The 19,034-nt window shown below is 39.4% G+C and overlaps 1 protein-coding gene across 1 annotated transcript in view; it reads right to left on the bottom strand.

Annotated features, from left to right (window-relative positions):
* tbc1d22a (TBC1 domain family, member 22a) overlaps window positions 1-19,034 on the bottom strand; it is a 181,191-nt gene that overhangs the window by 102,020 nt on the left and 60,137 nt on the right. The window contains exon 9 of the mRNA XM_037696145.1: window positions 16,690-16,804. Within this exon, the coding sequence (XP_037552073.1) occupies window positions 16,690-16,804 (115 nt within the window). The remainder of the gene's footprint in view (window positions 1-16,689; window positions 16,805-19,034) is intronic.

The raw sequence follows: 19,034 nt of genomic DNA, 5'->3' as shown, positions 1-19,034 counted from the left end.
TATATTTATGTAACGCACTTCATAACTTTACGGTGAATAGCGCAGGATAGACAATGTGAACACACATTTGGAAGACTGGTTTTTTATGACCAGTGCACCACTTGTAAACCTAGACTGGGACTCGGTATAGAATGGATCCGATTAGCTTAGCATCGTGACTGCTAACAGCTGCTCCAAATAAACAAGCCCCGCTCCACTCGCTGTATACTTGGAATCAAAGCTAAAATATTCCAGCCATTATATCTGTTATCGTCACGTATTCAGTTTCATTAAATCATCTGATCAGATTCAGGATCAGAAGTTAGGGTGCGGACTCTCAAAAACAATAGTTTTAAGTTCGACCTTGACTTGCGACCTTGAAATTGGAGCTAGGGTGATGAAAAGTGTACGCAACACCCCGTCTAGGGATGATGCACGTGGTTAAATTATCTTGAGAACAGAAGTTACGAGTAAGGGAAAGTTTACAAACGTGCACATGGACACTATACCGTACTATGTTCGCCATTTGGCAGGGCTATAAACAAACCAACGGCCCGACTACTGCACTTTTGTTTCTCAGCTGTTTTGGGTCACAGTGTCCTCGTCTACATTTAGAGGACAATGCAGGACAAGATTCTTGTAAGAAGGTGGCGCAGAGGTGATCGGAAGGTCGCCGGTTCTACACCCTGGACAGACAACATCAAAACATGGGTGGGAAAGGTGAAGCACCTATACTTGTATCCACCTTCACCTTCATTTGCGCCACTCTGGGCCCTTGAGCAAGGCCCTTAACCCCCACCATCTGCTCCCCCGGGCGCCCTAGAGGGCAGCTCTATGCTCCACACAGAGGGCTGTGGTAGCTCGGTGGTCTGTGGTTACATCAGGAAGTGCATCCAGTGTAAAGACAATTTCCAAATCTTTCATGCGAGTTCACTCGCTGTGGTGACCCCTGAAGAAGGGAGCAGTCGAGACCGCCTTGTTTTACCAAAAAGAAACTCAACATATTTTTTGTCTTTAAGGCAAAGTCTGCCTAATGTGCAAGACGTTCAGGAAGCAGCAGAACGTTGCCTGAGATGTAAGTGAAGGATAAGCCCATTAAATCATTAGTGTATGTAATCTGCAAGCTTAGTTAAGGAGATAAAACATTAAAGAACAGTATTAAGCTGCCGTTATTAAAATCAGTCCCATTAAACACGCAGGTGGCAGATCTGAAGCGAGAGCGCACGGTGTTTTGTTTCAATAACGGCACGTTAAAACGCGGCCGTGTGTTTTCATATGTAGGTGAACGTCAGCGCTCGCGGTCGTGATGCAATCTGAAACGCCGCACACCGACGGCGAAGCGGCGCGGCGGAATGAGCATCTCAATTGCTTCCAATTGCATCAGGTCAAGCGGAACGCGTCTCACTGGTGACAGAATGATAAAACTTCTTCTCTCTTCAAATCACACGGCTGACACGAGAAATGGAGACCTGGGGAGATCAGAAGCTTCTTGCTGAACAGAGCTTCAATTTATGGCTTTTTATAGTCAAGTAATTAAGTTAATCTAAAAATATTCAATAACCTCTGCGATTATTCACAGAGGATAAATCACTTTTGGCAGAACTATTTCTCTGGATCATTTAGGAGCTCCGTTTCTTTTTATCTTCAGCAATGAGAGAATTTCTGGTAACTCAGAAACTCAGATCAGGCCGGATGCAGATAAAAGCGCCGCTATTTATTTTAAATCTTATACGTAGCAAATAGTTCGACTACTGGACATTTCCATTCTTTTATACAAAAAAAAAAATACTTGTATAAAATGACAAATGATACGAGTAATAAATTATGTCTTTAATCATGTATACAATGTGGCTTTGTGCGAAATTTAAGGATATTTTTTTGTTTAAACCACATATAATTCAGAAAATCTCTTATACGATGTACTTTAAAAACTAAATCCGTTTTAAAAGCTTTTGATTCTTTCGCTTGGGCAAAAACTTCTACCTCAATGGAGTATTTAACATTCATAAACAAGAGAAATAAAAAACATTAGGTTAAAACTATCGTGAAACCAAATCAGCAACTAAAAAAAAATTAAATAAAACTGGAAAAGAGCGTAACTGTATTTTATTTAAACAGCCTTACACATAAATTTAAAGTTACATTTAGAATAATATGCTTTAAAGCTATCTTAAAATCACTAAGTGCCAGGCTAGAAGGCATTGGCAGATCTTAAAATGTGTTTTTATTAAAATATACAAACTTTAAAAGCCATCAACTAAGTACCATACTTGCCGCAGTACACGTCGCATCAATACAAATATGTCTAATAAAGTGGCAAAAAACAAACAAGTCGCATCTATTATGCATCACCCTCTGACAACCTGGGCTGGTGTTGTGCCAAACTTCGATTGGTGGCTGCGGGAGCGTGCACGGGAGGACTTTAACAAGAATTAAACAAGATTAACACTTAAAACAATTGTTTGTTTGCTCGAAATTATAGTAAAGTTGTGTCTCAGTTGAACTTTTACTTAATAAATGCAATTCGACGGTTACATCAGCTGTGTTTTTCAAAAGCCAATACGCGGAAACATGAACGCGATGAGTGCGACTCGCTGTCCATTTCTTCGAAACTTAACAAGATAACCACATAAAAACTATTATTTGTTTGCTCGACTTTATAGTGAAGATGTGTCTCAGTTGAACTTTTCCTTAATAAATGCACTTTGACGTTCAAATCAGCTGCATTTCGCCCGGGCAGCGCAGCAAAACGAAGCTGATTTGGTTGCTCCAGGCAGACGACGGTGGCAGGCTATGGCAAGCCGATTGTGTCATTAATAGTCACTTTTACCTATTACATAACAACGGCATGCCAAACTACTTGAGTGCCATCTAGTGGCTGAAAATGGTAGTGTTCAATATTTTCAGTCAGAATGAATGAGAACGGTCATTTCTCTGCCAAAAATTGGTTCATAAATATGTAAAATAATGTAAATACGTCGCTTCGGCCTATAAGTCGCAGGGCATGCAAATTATGCAAAAAAAACTATGACTTATAGGCCGAAAGATACATCTAGACAAACACACACCTAGATGCAGCTACATATCTAAATGGAAGTCGGTACTTCAATTATTTTTTACGTTTTCTAGCACACAAGATGGACAGATGATCGATATTTTCAAGTCCACCCTCCACTCCATGAAGGGGGACAAAGAGTGCTGCTATATTACAACATCATGCTGACATTTTCTACCTGGTACAACGTGGCAAAAGTGGTACTTTTTTAAGTGTACTTAAAATAAATAAATAAAATTAATTTCTTTACAAATAAGTTTATGAATTCTATTTGGATTTTTCCATAAGTTTTTTTTTTTTTGGTTAAAATTAAGGCAAAAACATGTAAAAACTAATATCTGAAGGGAGTGACGAATACAGCAGCCTCAAAGTTAACAGAAATAAAATGTTTCAATCATGTCTTATTGTGTTTTTTTAATTCCCGACATGATATAAATTGGATACTGTGCATTTACTTGGTATTGTCTTTACTCTTTAAGGCAACAGAGGCAGAGAGTAAACATGGAGTGGCGACCATCAAATGTCAGAGAACATATTTCAGGGGAACGAGAAATTTATATTGAAAGTGCTGGAGACAGACTCGAAGGGTCACAACCACAGCGCTGATTTAATTTCTGCCAGTCCAATTCTATTACTTACTCCAGAAACACAGTGATTGTCTTCTAAAGCAAATAGAAAAGTAGATATGGGAGCATTTCTCAAACCAAAAGAGAGACAAAGAGAGACACAGTCCAAGAAAATTGAAGAACAAATCTCAAGCTGTCTGGGGGAAAATAATGCCTACACCAAGTCAATAATCTGAGCCAATGATTAAAGCAGCAGGAATTAGAGGAAGCAAAAGCAGATAAGGAGGAAAACAGAAAAGACAGTGTTCCTGCTGGATGTCAGCTGCTGTGCTCAGGCTTTTACTAAGCAGCTCATTAGCTAATAACAGACGTTAATCAGAAGGAGACAGAACAGATAGAGTGGCCGGACCACTGAGAGAAACAAGCCGATACGAGTTAACCGCCCACTGGTTAAGATCCATTTCAACTAAATATTCCATCTACAGACAAGCTGGAGATTGATACAAAATAGAATGAGGCGAAGAAAAACTGAAAAAGAATAAACGAGAGGGAAAAATATAAAGAGTGGAAGAATGGCAGCAGTCGCCACACTTGGTGACCAGTACAAAACTGGAAGAATAAAACGTTTCGTTCGCCTTTAACTTGTATAAATGTGAGGAGGTTAAGAAGCGTTTACTGTTGATGAACCTACAGTGGTGTTGAGAATACTCTCAAGTTGTGGGATTGGTCCTTTGTCCCACCAACCGTGGGAAGGGTTTAAATCGACTTTATACACACACATTATATATATATATATATATACTAAAATAAACTACTACTTACAACTTGTACTACTATTCCTACTTCATGGTTTTTCACTTATCGCGGGGCTTCAGGGTACAGGTCCCCCGTGATAAATGAGGGACTACGGTACACACTCAAGAATTCACACTAGATCTTTAAAACAAAGACACATAGAGTTGTTTACTATAGTTATTAGTTATTTACTATAGTTATTAGTGATAAGTTGTTGTAATATGTTGGTGCCTCTGTTCACATTTGCTGGTGGGTCAGAGCAGATTGAAGATTTGTATCTGTATAACGCTACACTGTTTATTTAGGGTAATATAATGTATTAATTAACCTTTATTTAACCTGGTAAATCCCACTGAGATCACAGATGTCTTTCATAAGGGAGGCCTGGACCTGAAGGCAGTCCAACATGCATGTTTTTGGACTGTGGGAATAATGTGACATAAAACTGCTGAGATGGATGTTCTGTGATTGACATGTCAGATCATGGCTTAGTGACCACAGTTGGTCCAAAAATAATCAAAACAAACATTCAACCAAACGGAAACGCACCCATAAAACATGCTGCAATCCTTTTTGATAAATACAATTCTGAAAAAAAAACTGACCTTTATGTTCATTCATTCATTAAACATTTATTTATGCAGGTTAGTCTCAATGAGTCATGAGGAATCATTTTCAAGAGAGACCTGTTTATATAAGAAGATACGTAATCCATTAATTAAACCTAAAAACTTGAGGAAAAAAAATGTATATTCAGAATTCCTCCAACAATTGCTGCTTAAATATCTTCAATCAGCTAATAGCTGAACAAACCGTTTTCTGCCCAGGTTACTTTAGCTCTATAGGAAGTCCTACTTGAAGGATCAAGACAAATTGTTTTCAGACTTCCAAACATATGTGGATCAACACGGTCCAGATCACCTCAAATGTTGGTTTGGGCACTGGTGTTCAGACCCGTACTTGGTGCTATCCAATCAATTCAGAACCACTAATCTGTTCTGAACATGTCTAAACATCCTCTAAAAGTTCAGATTGATAAAATCCCAATAATTCTTGATTCCCACCGCGGTAAACAACCCAACACCTTACAGGTGTAAAACAAAACAAAGGCCATGCAAGCACAATGCCTTAATTACTGTAACAGATGTGAAACAAATACTTCAACTTCTTTTGTTCTGTCAATGAATGATAAGCAAAATAAGTGCAAGTTTATAAAAAATGTAAAAAAAAGTTGTCAAACATCTTGTTTTATTCGTCAAAAACAAGTTGGGTTTGAAACAAGAGTGAAGTCCCAGCAGGAGCACTCCAGAGCTGTGTGCGCTTCTAACTGGGAAGTATTTAGAGATGCAGAATTATGCTGTCAGTCATCTGTGTTTCGAAGGTAATCAGAAACTAATAAACAACAAGGATTGAACGTCTTATACACAACAAAATATTTGCTTTTAAACAGGCAGAATGGTAGGATTCATGCATATATGTTTTCAGCTTATTTTGACTTAATTTAAAGTTGCCACTCAAAGTGAGTATGACTATAGGAAATAATATACAGTAAATAACAAGAACTACGCATTTGCAATGTTTCTCTCACTGCACCTGAGTCGATCAGCTCCTGCAACTCCAGATTAAAATCTGGCTCCTACAGAGTCGGCATAATCGACTGGTACATGCTCCACTGTGTGAGCTAGAGTTTCTAAAATCTTCATAGTAGCCTACGGCAAACTTTATGATACAATATATAAATGATGCCAGACTGTCCACGTTGTGCTGCAGGAGAACTGCGTTTGTTGCACAGATCCAACGTGATATCAGTCCAACAATGCAAAGAAATCACGTAGTGACGTTGACACTTTGGTTATTATATTCAGGCACTGAATAAAGAGTGATGAAGAGGAGGCACAAGAGCTGCGGTCGCACTCGTGGCTGGGAAAAAAGCATTGGTACTGCATCACCATCATCACTGACCAAAGGGTAGGGGTGTCTCAATTCGTTTTAAAATGTAGGAGGAGGGTGACAGGGTAGTACCATCTGGCCTTCAAATGGGGACTTTTCAATGGTATAGGTTGTAACGTGAGATAGCCATAAAACCCATTTGTCACAATAACGTTAAAGTTTAGTCTTCTATTGCATTACACTGGGTATCACTGTTGATTAAAATTCAGCATAATAGTTAGCAAAAGTAACAGTTCTATTAAAAAAAAAAGGTCCATTTTGTGTAGTTTAGTGTATTCTAATGCTGTATATTTAGTATTACTAGGCCAGTCACGATAACAAATTTTCCTGGGCGATTGTCTCAGAAATTATTGCGATAAACGACAATATTGTTTGAAATTTGACAATAATTAGGTATTAATGTCAAATTTAAAAGGAAATGTTAATTTGTTTTGAGTGTAGTACCTGTCGACCACTGGATGGCAGTATAAGACTGTTGGAACCGAAGGATGGATGGTGAGGGAGCAAGCAGCGTGTCTCTTTAAGAAAAATGGGAGGGAGGCCCCTTGATGTGACATGAGCCGTCTCTCTTTCCTTTGAGCACCGGAGTTGAACCTTTTGTCATCCAGTGTTATCAGTAGAAAGAGAGAGAGATGAAGAAATGATAAAGCCGATAAATGAAAATGAGGTTGATAATTTTCATTTATCATGCGATTAATTGATTTATTGTTTATCGTGACAGGCCCAAGTATTACTGTCGGTTTATCTTCACAAGCGTAAAAAGGCTGTCTGTCACAGAATAGATCATTAGTTTCTTGGCTGAAATGGGCATATTGATATTGTGTGTGGAATATTTTAACCACTACGTCATGTGACTTGGATTAAAGGACCAAAAGGGGGACAGAGACGGTGTAGAGGTAAGGCAGCTGACTTGGCACCAGAAAGTCGCAGTTCGACTCCCCACAATGCCCACATGTTGTGGTGCCCCTGAGCAAGACACCTAATCCCTAACTGCTCCCCGAGCACTTGCATATCTGCCCACTGCTCCACCTGGGTAGTATCTCAAGTGTGATGGGTTTAATGCAGAGAACTAATTTAGTCGTTGGATGAGAACATACAACGATGACGATACATAGCACTTATCTTAAATGATGGAAATAGAAGTAAAGGTAGGGGTGGTGGTAGGGTTAACACACTGTGGATTTGGAAGCTGCGTGTCAAAATCTGTGCAAGCTACATAACTTGTTACAAGCCATATATGGCTACAATGATGGTGCAGGATTATGCAAAAACAACTGGCAACTAGCATGTTGACGTCTTGAAGTGGTCCATCACTTTGTAGTGGATCATCTTTATTCCTACCTTTAGATAATTGAACTACGAGCCAAGGTTAACAATAAAACGAGATGGAGCCAAAGTTCTTGCTCCTATTAATGAAAATGTTATTTTCAGCAGAGTTCCTGATGTGGCTAAACTCCATATATAAAGATTTCCTTTTCCTTGTGAGTTGGTGCCCTGAGTTTTTGTGTGGCGTTGCCCTGCAGGCATTTCATCACAGATGACTGTTTATTTCCATCTCCTCAGCTTTGTCTCTGGGTGCTCCGCATTGATGCACATACACAAACGCCACACCCAATGACAGCACAGGGGCTGGGGCTCTATATGTAGATGTACAAAAAACTACAAGTTTTCACTTAAAATAAATATACAGCAAATATGTATTTTTTGTTCTGGATTAATGTGCAAAATGTTGTTCTTTATGACTATGTTCATTTTCTAATGTCATTTTCCACATAACATTTAAGTTGTTTATTTTATATCAACTTACACCACGTCCCACCAGTGTCACCATTTATGAACCAAAGACACAGAAGTACCCCATCACGTCAAGAGTTTTAACTGAACTTCTGAACTTTATCCCTATCTGTAAAGCATGTTTCATGCATGTGGTGCTGAAACTCCTAAAAATCACTGATATAAAAATGTAAGTGACAGAATTGTCCCCTTCTGAAAGGCGTCTAAAAATTAGTCCCATAATTCACACAAAGTGCTCTTGGCAGACACCAGTTGCTCTGCTTTGGGAAGCAACAAAGAGCGTAATGTGAAGCAAAGCAAAAGCTTGTGCTTTTTTTTTTTTTTAAAGTACTTTCTTGAAACACTTAAAGAAAAAGCATGTGTCTAGGGATCTGAAGAGTCTGTTAAAAGGAAGTTAAAACGCAAATAGAGACACTGCCGAATCAGGCAACCATCACACTGGTTGACTGCTCTTCTGAATCCCCCCTCAACTAAATCCTACAAAAAGCTCGAGGGGCAAAGTTCTCTAAAAGTATTTCAAGTTTTATGAATGACTCAAACTGGTTAGATGCCGTGTTGTCTTTCAAAGCCCCTTTCTTTAAAAACACCCATTATTGTTTCAAGGTCAGCATCGACTTCTGACGCAATAAAATGTATTCAAATTAAAAAATATACTGTACAGACAACAAAATAAATTCATCCTTTTGCACAAAAAAACCAAGGACCTCTCTTTTTAACCTCTAAAAAAGCTGAATTGTGCCCAAAAAATGGTCAAAATAAAACTTGATTTTTGAAGAACCACTTACTTCTGAATATGTTGTTTTCATTTGGCAATTCTTTAACCTTGAAGAACATTATTGTCACCCTGTTGTTCTGTGCTTTATTATATATATATATATATATATATATATATATATATATATATATATATTTATTTATTTATTTATTTATTTATTTATTTATTTTTACTGTACCAGCAATTTCTCGGCAAGATTAAGCCAATTATTCCAACTGATTTATAGTGCTGTTGTGACTTTTGGGCATTTTTCGAGTTCATTTTTTATGATTAAAACGTGAAATAGGAAATTCTCCTTTACTGTCAGAGCACCTCCAGCTGACACCACATAATTTAAACAAACTGTCACTCTTTGAGTCATTACTCATAGCTTTTAGATGGATGTGTATTCTGCACATAAGTGGCACGGCTTTCATACACTCAACTACTTCTGATGTAAAGGTAATTGCTGAATTCTATAAGAAATCCTAGCAATCTGTTTGCTAAAGTAGGCGCAAGACCACATGAGCCATTTTGCTTAGAGCTCATATGACAAAGGACTTCTTGACGTATCTGCTGCCTGACAGCATGGGGGCACTTTCTAGTCTCATTTTTTTTTTAGCTCTTATCTTCTCTTTCTTCCTCTTAAGCCAACCAAAAAGCCTTCTAGCTGCCGCTATTATCTTCTACTTTTACTCCACTCTAGTTACACTTCTCTTTCACTTATGGTTGCCAAACCCTAACCTCACAACTCTCTAAGCCACTTCCTTGTTCTCGTCATTCTTCAGAGCAGATCCATGCTTAGATACCACCATGCAGATTACATTACTGATCCGGCGGTCAATCAATACACTTAGCACTTTAAAAGAGGCCTGGACTCGCTCCTCGCCCTGTCGTTGTCCGTTCTGGCCTCAGTCAGATGACTTTTCTTGTCGGTTAATGGTTCGCACCAGATGAAACAACAGACTCTTAGATCAATTTCCGCCTTTGACAGGAGGGAAGCCTGCTACATTGTTAAACAGCTCCAGTGGGTTAAAAAGAAGGTGCTACTTTTCCTTCCATCGCATTGCTGATCTACCAATTGAAACTTTCCAATTTGGATTAACAGGCATGTGTTAATGAAATTGTGTGTGGCAGAGAAAAGAAGGGACACTGTGAACACACAGTGGTAAAAAAATCTGAACTGTCGGTCTGTACTGCTTGAGAAAAGGGTAATTTGGGAGCTGGACAAGCATTGTGCCAAGTTAAGTGCTGTTAAGTGATTTAAAAATGTCTCCAAGAAAAAAAAAGAACAAAGAAAAGCCGACAAAGTGAATGACTGAGTATGCAAACCCCGTCACATTTTTAGTTCTTAGATGGACGTACCTTTGTAGATTTTCACAGGTACAACAGCACGATTTACACTATTTATGTTAAAAAAAATGAGAAAATGTGAAAGAGAAAAAAGTCCAGTAAAGCAGAACATCAATAAGAAAAAAAATGTTTGTTACACAGAATAAGCACCATGTTCAGGATCTGACAATGTTCCATGCGTAAACTAACTCGTGTTCCCAGATAACAGCAAGGATTTCAAAGACTCGTCCACATTTAATGAACATATTCAAGACAATTCGGTATGCTCTAAAGTTGACTACCTGCAAAACAGTTCCAATCCTTGTTTTGTTTCTGGTTAATCTGTAGCTAATTGCAGCCCAGCTCATCATCATTAATCTTTGCAACCTGTTTGCAGCAAGGTGATCTGTGCTGCAATTCTACAATTTTAGCGTCTCTATTGACTCCTTGTAAAATTCAGAATAAAATGAAAAGTCTTACTTTCAACATAAAAGGCTCTCTACAACAAAGGTTCATCCTAAACTCAAGATTTTATTGTTCCATATTTCCCTAACAGAGCACTTCTATATTGCGCCCAGAGATCAATTTGTTGTGAATGGGTGCTACATAACTGAAATGAATTGTTTTGGGTGGCACAGTGGCTCAGTTGGTAGAGCTCAACGAGATGGTCGCCAGATCAAATCCTGGCCAGGTGGCCTTTCTAGGTGGAGTTTGCATGTTCTCACAGTGACTGCTGGATATGGGCACCAGTGACCCCCACGGATGGACGGATGGATGAATGTTTGTATTGATGGATGGATTTACGGATGGATGGATTTACGGATGGATGGATTTACGGATGGATGGATTTACGGATGGATGGATTTACGGATGGATGGATTTACGGATGGATGGATGGACGGACGGACGGATGGACGGATGGATGGATGGATGGTTTTGTCCCCCTACTCTACCCCTCACTAGCCTACATGGGCATGGAGTTGGGTACCATACCACAACCAAAACTACTTAGAATACAGACAAAATAAGCATGTGAAAGGGAACTTTAGCATTTAAATGTTTAAATCAGCTTTCTAACCCTCAACTTAGATTAAATTTGTTAATAAAAATTTATGTAAAAAATACTAACAAGTCACCGTTTTCACTCACGTTCACATAGTTCAGTTGTATGACTCAGAGAAAAATGTAAAATAGATATTCGAGTCTGGTCAACAAGCATCTTGAATGGCACTTGTTTGGGTGAGGACTCATGTTCAAGCTACAAATACAGTCATAAAACACTAAGTACATCCCACACATGGACAGAGAGATATGCACTCTCATGCTGTTATGCTCTCGCTCTCAGGGTGACTGTAATCTTCTCTTGCCATCTTTTCTGCTCATTTTTTTCTTTCATGTTCCGTTCTCTCTCTGCTCTCTTTTCTTGTTCAGTTGAGCTCCTAAATGCAACATATTTTCTTTAAAGTTGCAATTTCTTTCATTTGCTTTTTTAACCTGTAGGCATCACTGCTCCCAAAGCCTGAGTAACGCGTGGTTGTGAACAATTTAGCACGTCATCAATGTTGACATTTTGTATATTTACATATAAATTCATAATTTGGACATAATAAAAAAATCAGAATCTTGTCCACAAGTAGATGGCAAATAAAATAGTGGTTACAAAAAAACAGCTTAAAAAGTATGAGGACACAGCCAAAGATTGCACATCTCATTTGTCTCCTTTCCACACAGGAGCAGGGAGCTGATCTTTAAAGAAGCCACACAGCTCTCCGTCTCTCTCTCTCTCCATCAGAAGACGAGAGCAGCTAACAACAACACAGCACATCGACTCATCATGTAAGATGCCAGCCAGGCACGTTTGAAGGCTTGTTGGCTGTGTATGTTAGTCAAGGCTCATCAGTGCATAGAGGTGCATGGCACCGGAGCACAGGGTGAGGCTTTGAAGATCTGACAGAGTGAAGAAACAGCAGAGGAGGAGGAGAAACTAATCCAACAAAGATAGCAATACAGGAAATAAGGGTGAACAAAGGGCAACAGAATACACTTTAATAAAAACGTGCAGGAAAAATGAAGGTGAAGAAAGGCTGAAATGAGCGTGTTTTGCCTTAAGAATTGTACATAGTTTCCCCAAAAATACTGTAATGACAACTGGAACTTCTACACCTATAATAAAATAAATACTTGTGAAAATAATAAATGTCATAAGTCTAGGACACAACCTAGTATAACTCAGACATTTCTGTTATGAGAATACAATCATAAATAGATGAAACGGTATAATCTTTGATGAGACTGTGTTGTCATTATGTGCTTAATTACCTACCTTCATAGCCCTATTATTACACGCAGCCAAAGGCAAAAGGTAATAATGATTTTGCCTGTGTCTGTGCACGTAGTCGTCTGGAGCATTAGGAAAAATCTCATAAACCGGTGGGAGAATTTTAATGAAACTCTTAGACAGTAACCGTTGGAAGTACATCTACAACCCTGTTCAAGATGGCCACTACAAGCAGTTACAAGGTTTGATAAAACAGCTACAACTCAGATTTTCAAAATAAGGTGATTCTAGTTTAACACTCTGACATTAAAGCTTTAAGGAATACTAGGCCTTTCATTTTTTCCTTATTCAAATCGTGACGGTTGGGGTCACAAGTAGAGTCTGACTGATATGGAAATTTGGCTATCGCGAAACCGATACATACTGATATTCTGAGGGTTGTGCCTAATGCCGATAACCAATATAATGCCAGAAAAAATTAGCTTTGTCCACCCCCAAGAATCTTAAGCCCCTTATCCACAGGGCCTTTTGGGGCTCCTATGTAACTAGTTCGGGTCGATTGCGTGGTTTATCCACAATGCCTTCAGCGGGGGAACCCACCCCATTTTTGGGACCTACTTCTCTGAGGTCCCAGGTCTGGATCTTGTTGGGTCTAAATGTGACATTAGCGCACTGTTGGTCACTGATTGGTCAGGGGGCGTATTCATTGGTGAAGGGCGGAGATCAAGGAGGTCATCCATTTTGGTTGTGTGTTGTCTTCCTTTTCTAATACATGTTAGTGGTGCTTAGAAAAGAGCTTAACGTAGCACTAGCGCCACCAGCTGGTAAGGTGCGTTGATATTAATAATCCGCCCACTAGAGGTGAACAATCCGCCCACTAAACGGGAACTATGAGCACTGTGGAGACAGAAAAAAAGAGGTCCCACCAGAACCGGACACAACAGGGTCCAACAAGAACCGGCCCTGTGGATAAGGGGTTTAAGTAAACAGCTACTTTTCAACCTGTTTTAACACTTCAAGTCTTGAAACAGTCTTCCTAACGTGCGTTCACAATTTCTATCCTCCACTATTTACCATAAAGTTATCAAGTGTGTTACATAAATCATCGTACAAAGAATCGTCTTTCTCTATTCATTGTTTCAACAGTCAGTCACGTATGGTGAAGGTCTAGTTAGTAATGACTGCAGCAGAGTTTTTATTTTTTCTTTGCAGAGAAGTAAAGATTTCAGACAAACAATGTATTTCATTGAGGATGACAAAGATAACGTTAGTAACTGATATATTTTATCGCTACGTTAGATTTATTGCTCTGGAAAAAGTTTTACAAGGCAATAGCCTTTTTTTTTTTTCCATTTACCCTTTATTTATCCAGGTAGTCTCATTGAGCCACGAGAACTCATTTTCAAGAGAGACCTGTTTTTTAGGGAGCAGATGGTGGGGGTTAAGGGCCTTGCTCGGGGGCCCAGAGCAGGGCGAATGACGGTGGAAGGAGGTGTGAGTTTTTCACCTTTTCCACCCACATTTTGATGTTGACAGTACCGGGAGGTGAACCTGCGACTTTACAATCACAAGCCCATCTTATAACCTCTGCGCCACCACTCCCCCTAAAGCTATGCTAGGTTATCTAAGCATTAGCTTGCTAACTTGAAGCATGTAGCTAATGACAAGGGGGTTGGAGGATTAAAGATAATTTATTATTGTTGATTATTTTACAGATCACTTAATAATTGTACCAGGCTATGTTCATCAAAATACACTACAAAGTATTGCTCCCTGCTTTGGCTATGGTGAAAGTGAAACTTAAAGTGAGCAGCCAAGACATGAAAGTTGTCTGCATGTGCCCTCTGCTGGATACATTGTACAATTACACTATTTGCATGCAAGGACACAGCTTGTTCCCAGTGTTTATATCAGCGCATAAAGGGACAATTATCAGAAACAGATACGTCCACAAATGCATATATCGGCCTATAATATCGGCCCTATCGATATCGGTCGAGCTCTAGTCACAAATCTCTGCAGCTGTTCTTTGTGGGATGGAAACTGAAAGCTTAAAGACAAATCTAATGAACAAGAAAAAACGTTTCAAACAAGGAGTCAAATAGAGTTTGACTGCTTCCATGAATCCCTAAAATGAGTTGCAAGAATAAGAGCTGGCCATTTATGATTCAGTCTGAAAGCTGTGTTGTACTTCAACTAATCAATATCACAGATTTGACATGTGTCCATTAAGAAACGGCCAAATCTACTCAATCTTTGCAGGACATTTCTCAATTAATGCAGTTCTTTGTTGTGTGTGCTATTTTGGGGTAAATGCAATGTAAAAGATCATTTCTCCAATAAACTTCACATTGACGGTGAACTAATGCTTAATGAAGAGGCTGACAATGGGCACAAGCCACAAAAGTAGCCTTGAAGACTCCTGCGCTGCTTTGTGGTGTACTTGCTGGAAGAAGTTTTAACAAAAATATAAGAAAACGCTCATTAGCACCGAGTTAAGTTTTCTTTGCCAAAAGTAAAAACAAAAAAACTAAAGGAGTCATGGAGTCCAACTGTTGGCGTGCTTCCCAACACTTAACTTGTATCTGTGTGACCACAGTGGGTCCAGAGTGTGCAAGTTATTCCTCAGAGAGTATTGTGGATTCCATTTAGCAGCTCCAGTTTAAGTGGCCTCAAAGAGAGCTTGATGGACCAAAACGTAGCATAAGGAAATTAAAGAGACAGAATACAGAAACAAACATTACAGAGAAAGCGAGCGGAAAAGCAAACATCCAGCAGTGCAGCAGCAAAAGCCCGGGGCTGAACTTTCTTTCCGTGCATACTTTTATATTTAAGTATGTGGAGATCATTTTAAACACTTTAATGAAATAAATGATACTCTGGAAGATAAATAGGATGAAGCCTTAAAATTAGAACAGGACGTTTGGGAAACTCTTGTTTTTTGGAAAAATTGACAAATGATTTAAGGTTTAGGTTTTATTTGGGTGCAGAAAATGAAAAACAATAAAATCACTGTGTTAAAATGACTAATGTTCCCAGCAACACAGCTGGTGTTTGTTTTATATAGTGGCATGAATTCAAGCAACGAATGGTAGCAAATTTATATGTGTGATTATGTGACTGATGTGTATGACTGATAGTTGATGTGTGGCTTATCTGTGCTGCTGATTCTCCATGCTGCTGATCTCATGCTGCTGTACCCATCGGCTCACACAGACTCATGTTCGCGCTGCTGTTACACCATATTATTTTACATTATTAGTGTTTAGCGTATATCTTAGATCTTTTAACGTACCATTTAGTGTATATCTTAGTGTATATCTTAGATCCTTACTTGAAGTTTCTTTTTACACTTTGTACTTTTGCTATTGTTAAATGTTACTGGGATCCTAAGTACACAATTTTGTTCCACCTCATGTACCACATGTGCAGCGAATGACAATAACGAACCTTGAACTTGAACTTGATATAATGATAGTTCTTATTTTTTAGTAGTTTAAACATGCCTGAAGAGATAAAACTCATCCCTGCTACATTGACCATATTCATGAGTCTTCTTACAGTCTGTTTGCACTTTGAAGTGCTGTTTGTACTGACACAGGAATTAAGTGTGACAGTAAAATAAAACATTCATCTGCGTAAATGTGGCATAGCATAAATGCAAACAGCAGGAGGGCTCTGGAGAAAACAGTGGGGTGCGCACACACACATCAGAAGTGTTAACCAGAACATGCCTTGGTAAATAGATTTTAAAGCATATTCAGACATTAAAAGAAAGAAGTGTGCACTGAAATAAATGTAGGCAAGATTATTGTTACTTTTTGTATAGCTCTGACCTATGACCTATTAGATGTTTGAGTATCAGATTGGCCAAGCTTTGGTCTTGCTTTAAAACAAAAAGAAGGTAAAGAGCTACAGAAAGACCAGTCAGCTGTGGAAAGATTAGACAGTCTGGGGGGATCCCAGGAGAGATTTTCTGCAACCAGTGCAGGTGAACCAGCAAGTAAACCTTGCTTATTGTCAGCTACCAGAGAAGCCACTCTGCACCGCGGAGTAGCACTTTAAAAAGGACAGCAAAGAGAGATGACAGACCCTCGCTTCAAAAAAATACAACAAAAGATTTGAGCGTTTTAAAGAAAAAGAAGAGGGGGTAAAACTGAGATTGGGGCAGAGCGATGCTACTCACCGATGTACTCAAAGACAAAGACGATGAAGAAAGGCGTGACCAGGTCGTTGATGCCCTGCACGTAGCCGCTGGCTGGATGGCGGATGGCCCAGATAAACAGGATCCGCTCAAATATCTTCAACAAACATGACATGAGTTAAACAAAAGCTCATTAAACAAAAAGCTTTATTTCTCAAACTGCCTATTAAATAAATATGAATACAGTAAATTGTTCTAGTTGAACTAAAACAACAACGTACAGTGTTTCCCCTACAACTGTTGGCTCAGCGGGAAAACACCAACCCATATGGGGCAAAAACAATGAGACCGTTTTCTGCTCAGGTCAGAAAAGCCTTTAATTAATGTGGAGTAAGTAATTAAAGAACAAGGAGAAAGGGATAAATATTGAATGTAAATAATTTTCAGAGCTCCTGCTGTGTCCTGAAAGTGGCGCCAACGTGCCTCCAAGGTATGTTCGGTGTTTCTGGTGCATAACACTAGGACTGGATGGAAATTATAGGGGAAACAGTGCAGCGTTCTTAATTGCATGCTTTCATTATTAAAGTTTTAGTAAATGAGCGAGGTGTGGAAAAACACAGGACGATAATCAGAACAATGAAGGCACAATACGGTGGGTAAAAAAGGAAATATGGGAATGTTTAAAAACAACTAGAATAACTCTAAAATGTTCATATTAAAAGCAAAATTGCTCGTAGTTACTTTCATTAATGTGTTTGAAACTGTAAGATTTAATATTTGTCATTGTGTTGGTAAAAGTCATTCAATTTTAATTCTGATGAACTGTTTCCAACCAAGGGATGCATCAACATTAGTTACCTACATATTACTCAGAAATTTTGGATTTGTGTGTATTTTAAGCTTCCCTACCCTACCTTACATAAATAATGTTACTAATTCAATGTTTATGTATATGAATATATTTGCACAGTGCCCTGAGATAACTTCTGTTGTGACTTGGTGCTATATAAATACAGTAGTCCCTCACTTATCACGGGGGTTACGTTCCAGATTGTGATGTAAAGACGTTATATTTATTTTAGTATTCATATACATATATCCATATACATCGTCCTTCTTGATATAGAGTTTGTTGCACCGGGTAAAAGCTTGAGGCAGCAGGCGGCAGGTTCCACAGCGGTGGCGGGGGCGTACCCGGAGGGCCGACACGTTGTCCGCACAATGGCCTTCACCCCCATTCCTCCGCTAGAGCGAGTCTCCTCCCACGGTCCCGGGGAGGCGAGTGCAAGGACATGGGCAACGCGGAGGAAGGTCTCCACCATCAGCCGTGCCCCACGAACACCACAAGCTCAATGAGAGAAGGCGCCCCCTGGACGCAAGCCCAGAGGTGTACGGACAGGGAGGGGCGGAGGGTGGGGAAGGCCGTACGGACGCACGGGGTACGGTCCCCGGACAGGGGCCGGGCCACCCGGTCCTTAAAGAGTACAGCGAAAGAGAGCAGACAGATTGATGCTACGGTTACTCAACAAATCAGCATCCGAGATACAGTGCATAATGCTTTAGTTGGTCGCCTTCCATCAATCAGCCAATCATGTGTCATGAACAATCTTACGTTGAAAACCTGCAAAATTGTGAGTCCGTGAAAGTCGAACTGCAAAGTACTGAGGGACTACTGTAAACTCAATTGAATTGAATTAACAGCCCACTTTATTCCACTGTAACCTGTTACATCGCCTATCGCCAAAAGGCAAAATTTTATCTGTAGTGTTATCAAAATCTCAGTCAATGGATGAATTTTACTGAAACTCAGTATAATCTTTGCATATACATCTCCAATTGATGAACATCTGGAGTCAAACCAATTCAAGAAAGACGCCACAGCTAAGCTAAACGCAGCCAGTTTTACAGCTAGAATTGGGTGTGGTAGTAGCAAAGTCATTTGCTACAGTGCCATTTACTAGAGGCGGCTGTGGTTGAGTGGTAAGAGTAGCTGTCCTCCAATGCCAGAGTTGGGGGTTCGATTCCACCAGCAGTCGCATGCCGAAGTATCTCTGGGCAAGACACTGAACCCCTCATTGCCCCCGATGTGTGTCCCATCAGCGTATGAATGTGATAAAGCTCTGATTATTCTTTGTATAGATCTAGTAGAGTGCTGTATGAATGAGTGAATGTGGGCACAGAATGTAGTGTAAAGTGCTTTGAGTATCTTGATAAGATAGAAAGGCGTTTTATAAGTACAGTCCATTTACCATTTACACACTGAGGGCCAACACATCATGAAATTTTATATCACCTAAGATCCCATTACAAAGTTTCATTAAAATGACCAGAAGTCTGCTATCACAATAAAATTATTTTAATTTAAAACTCATGAATGACGATGGGCG

This window comes from Nematolebias whitei, chromosome 22 (assembly GCF_014905685.2).
Source record: "Nematolebias whitei isolate Nwh7 chromosome 22, NemWhi1, whole genome shotgun sequence".
NCBI lineage: Eukaryota > Metazoa > Chordata > Actinopteri > Cyprinodontiformes > Rivulidae > Nematolebias > Nematolebias whitei.
Note: the sequence above shows the minus strand (reverse complement) of the source record. Positions and strands in the feature narration are given on the sequence as shown.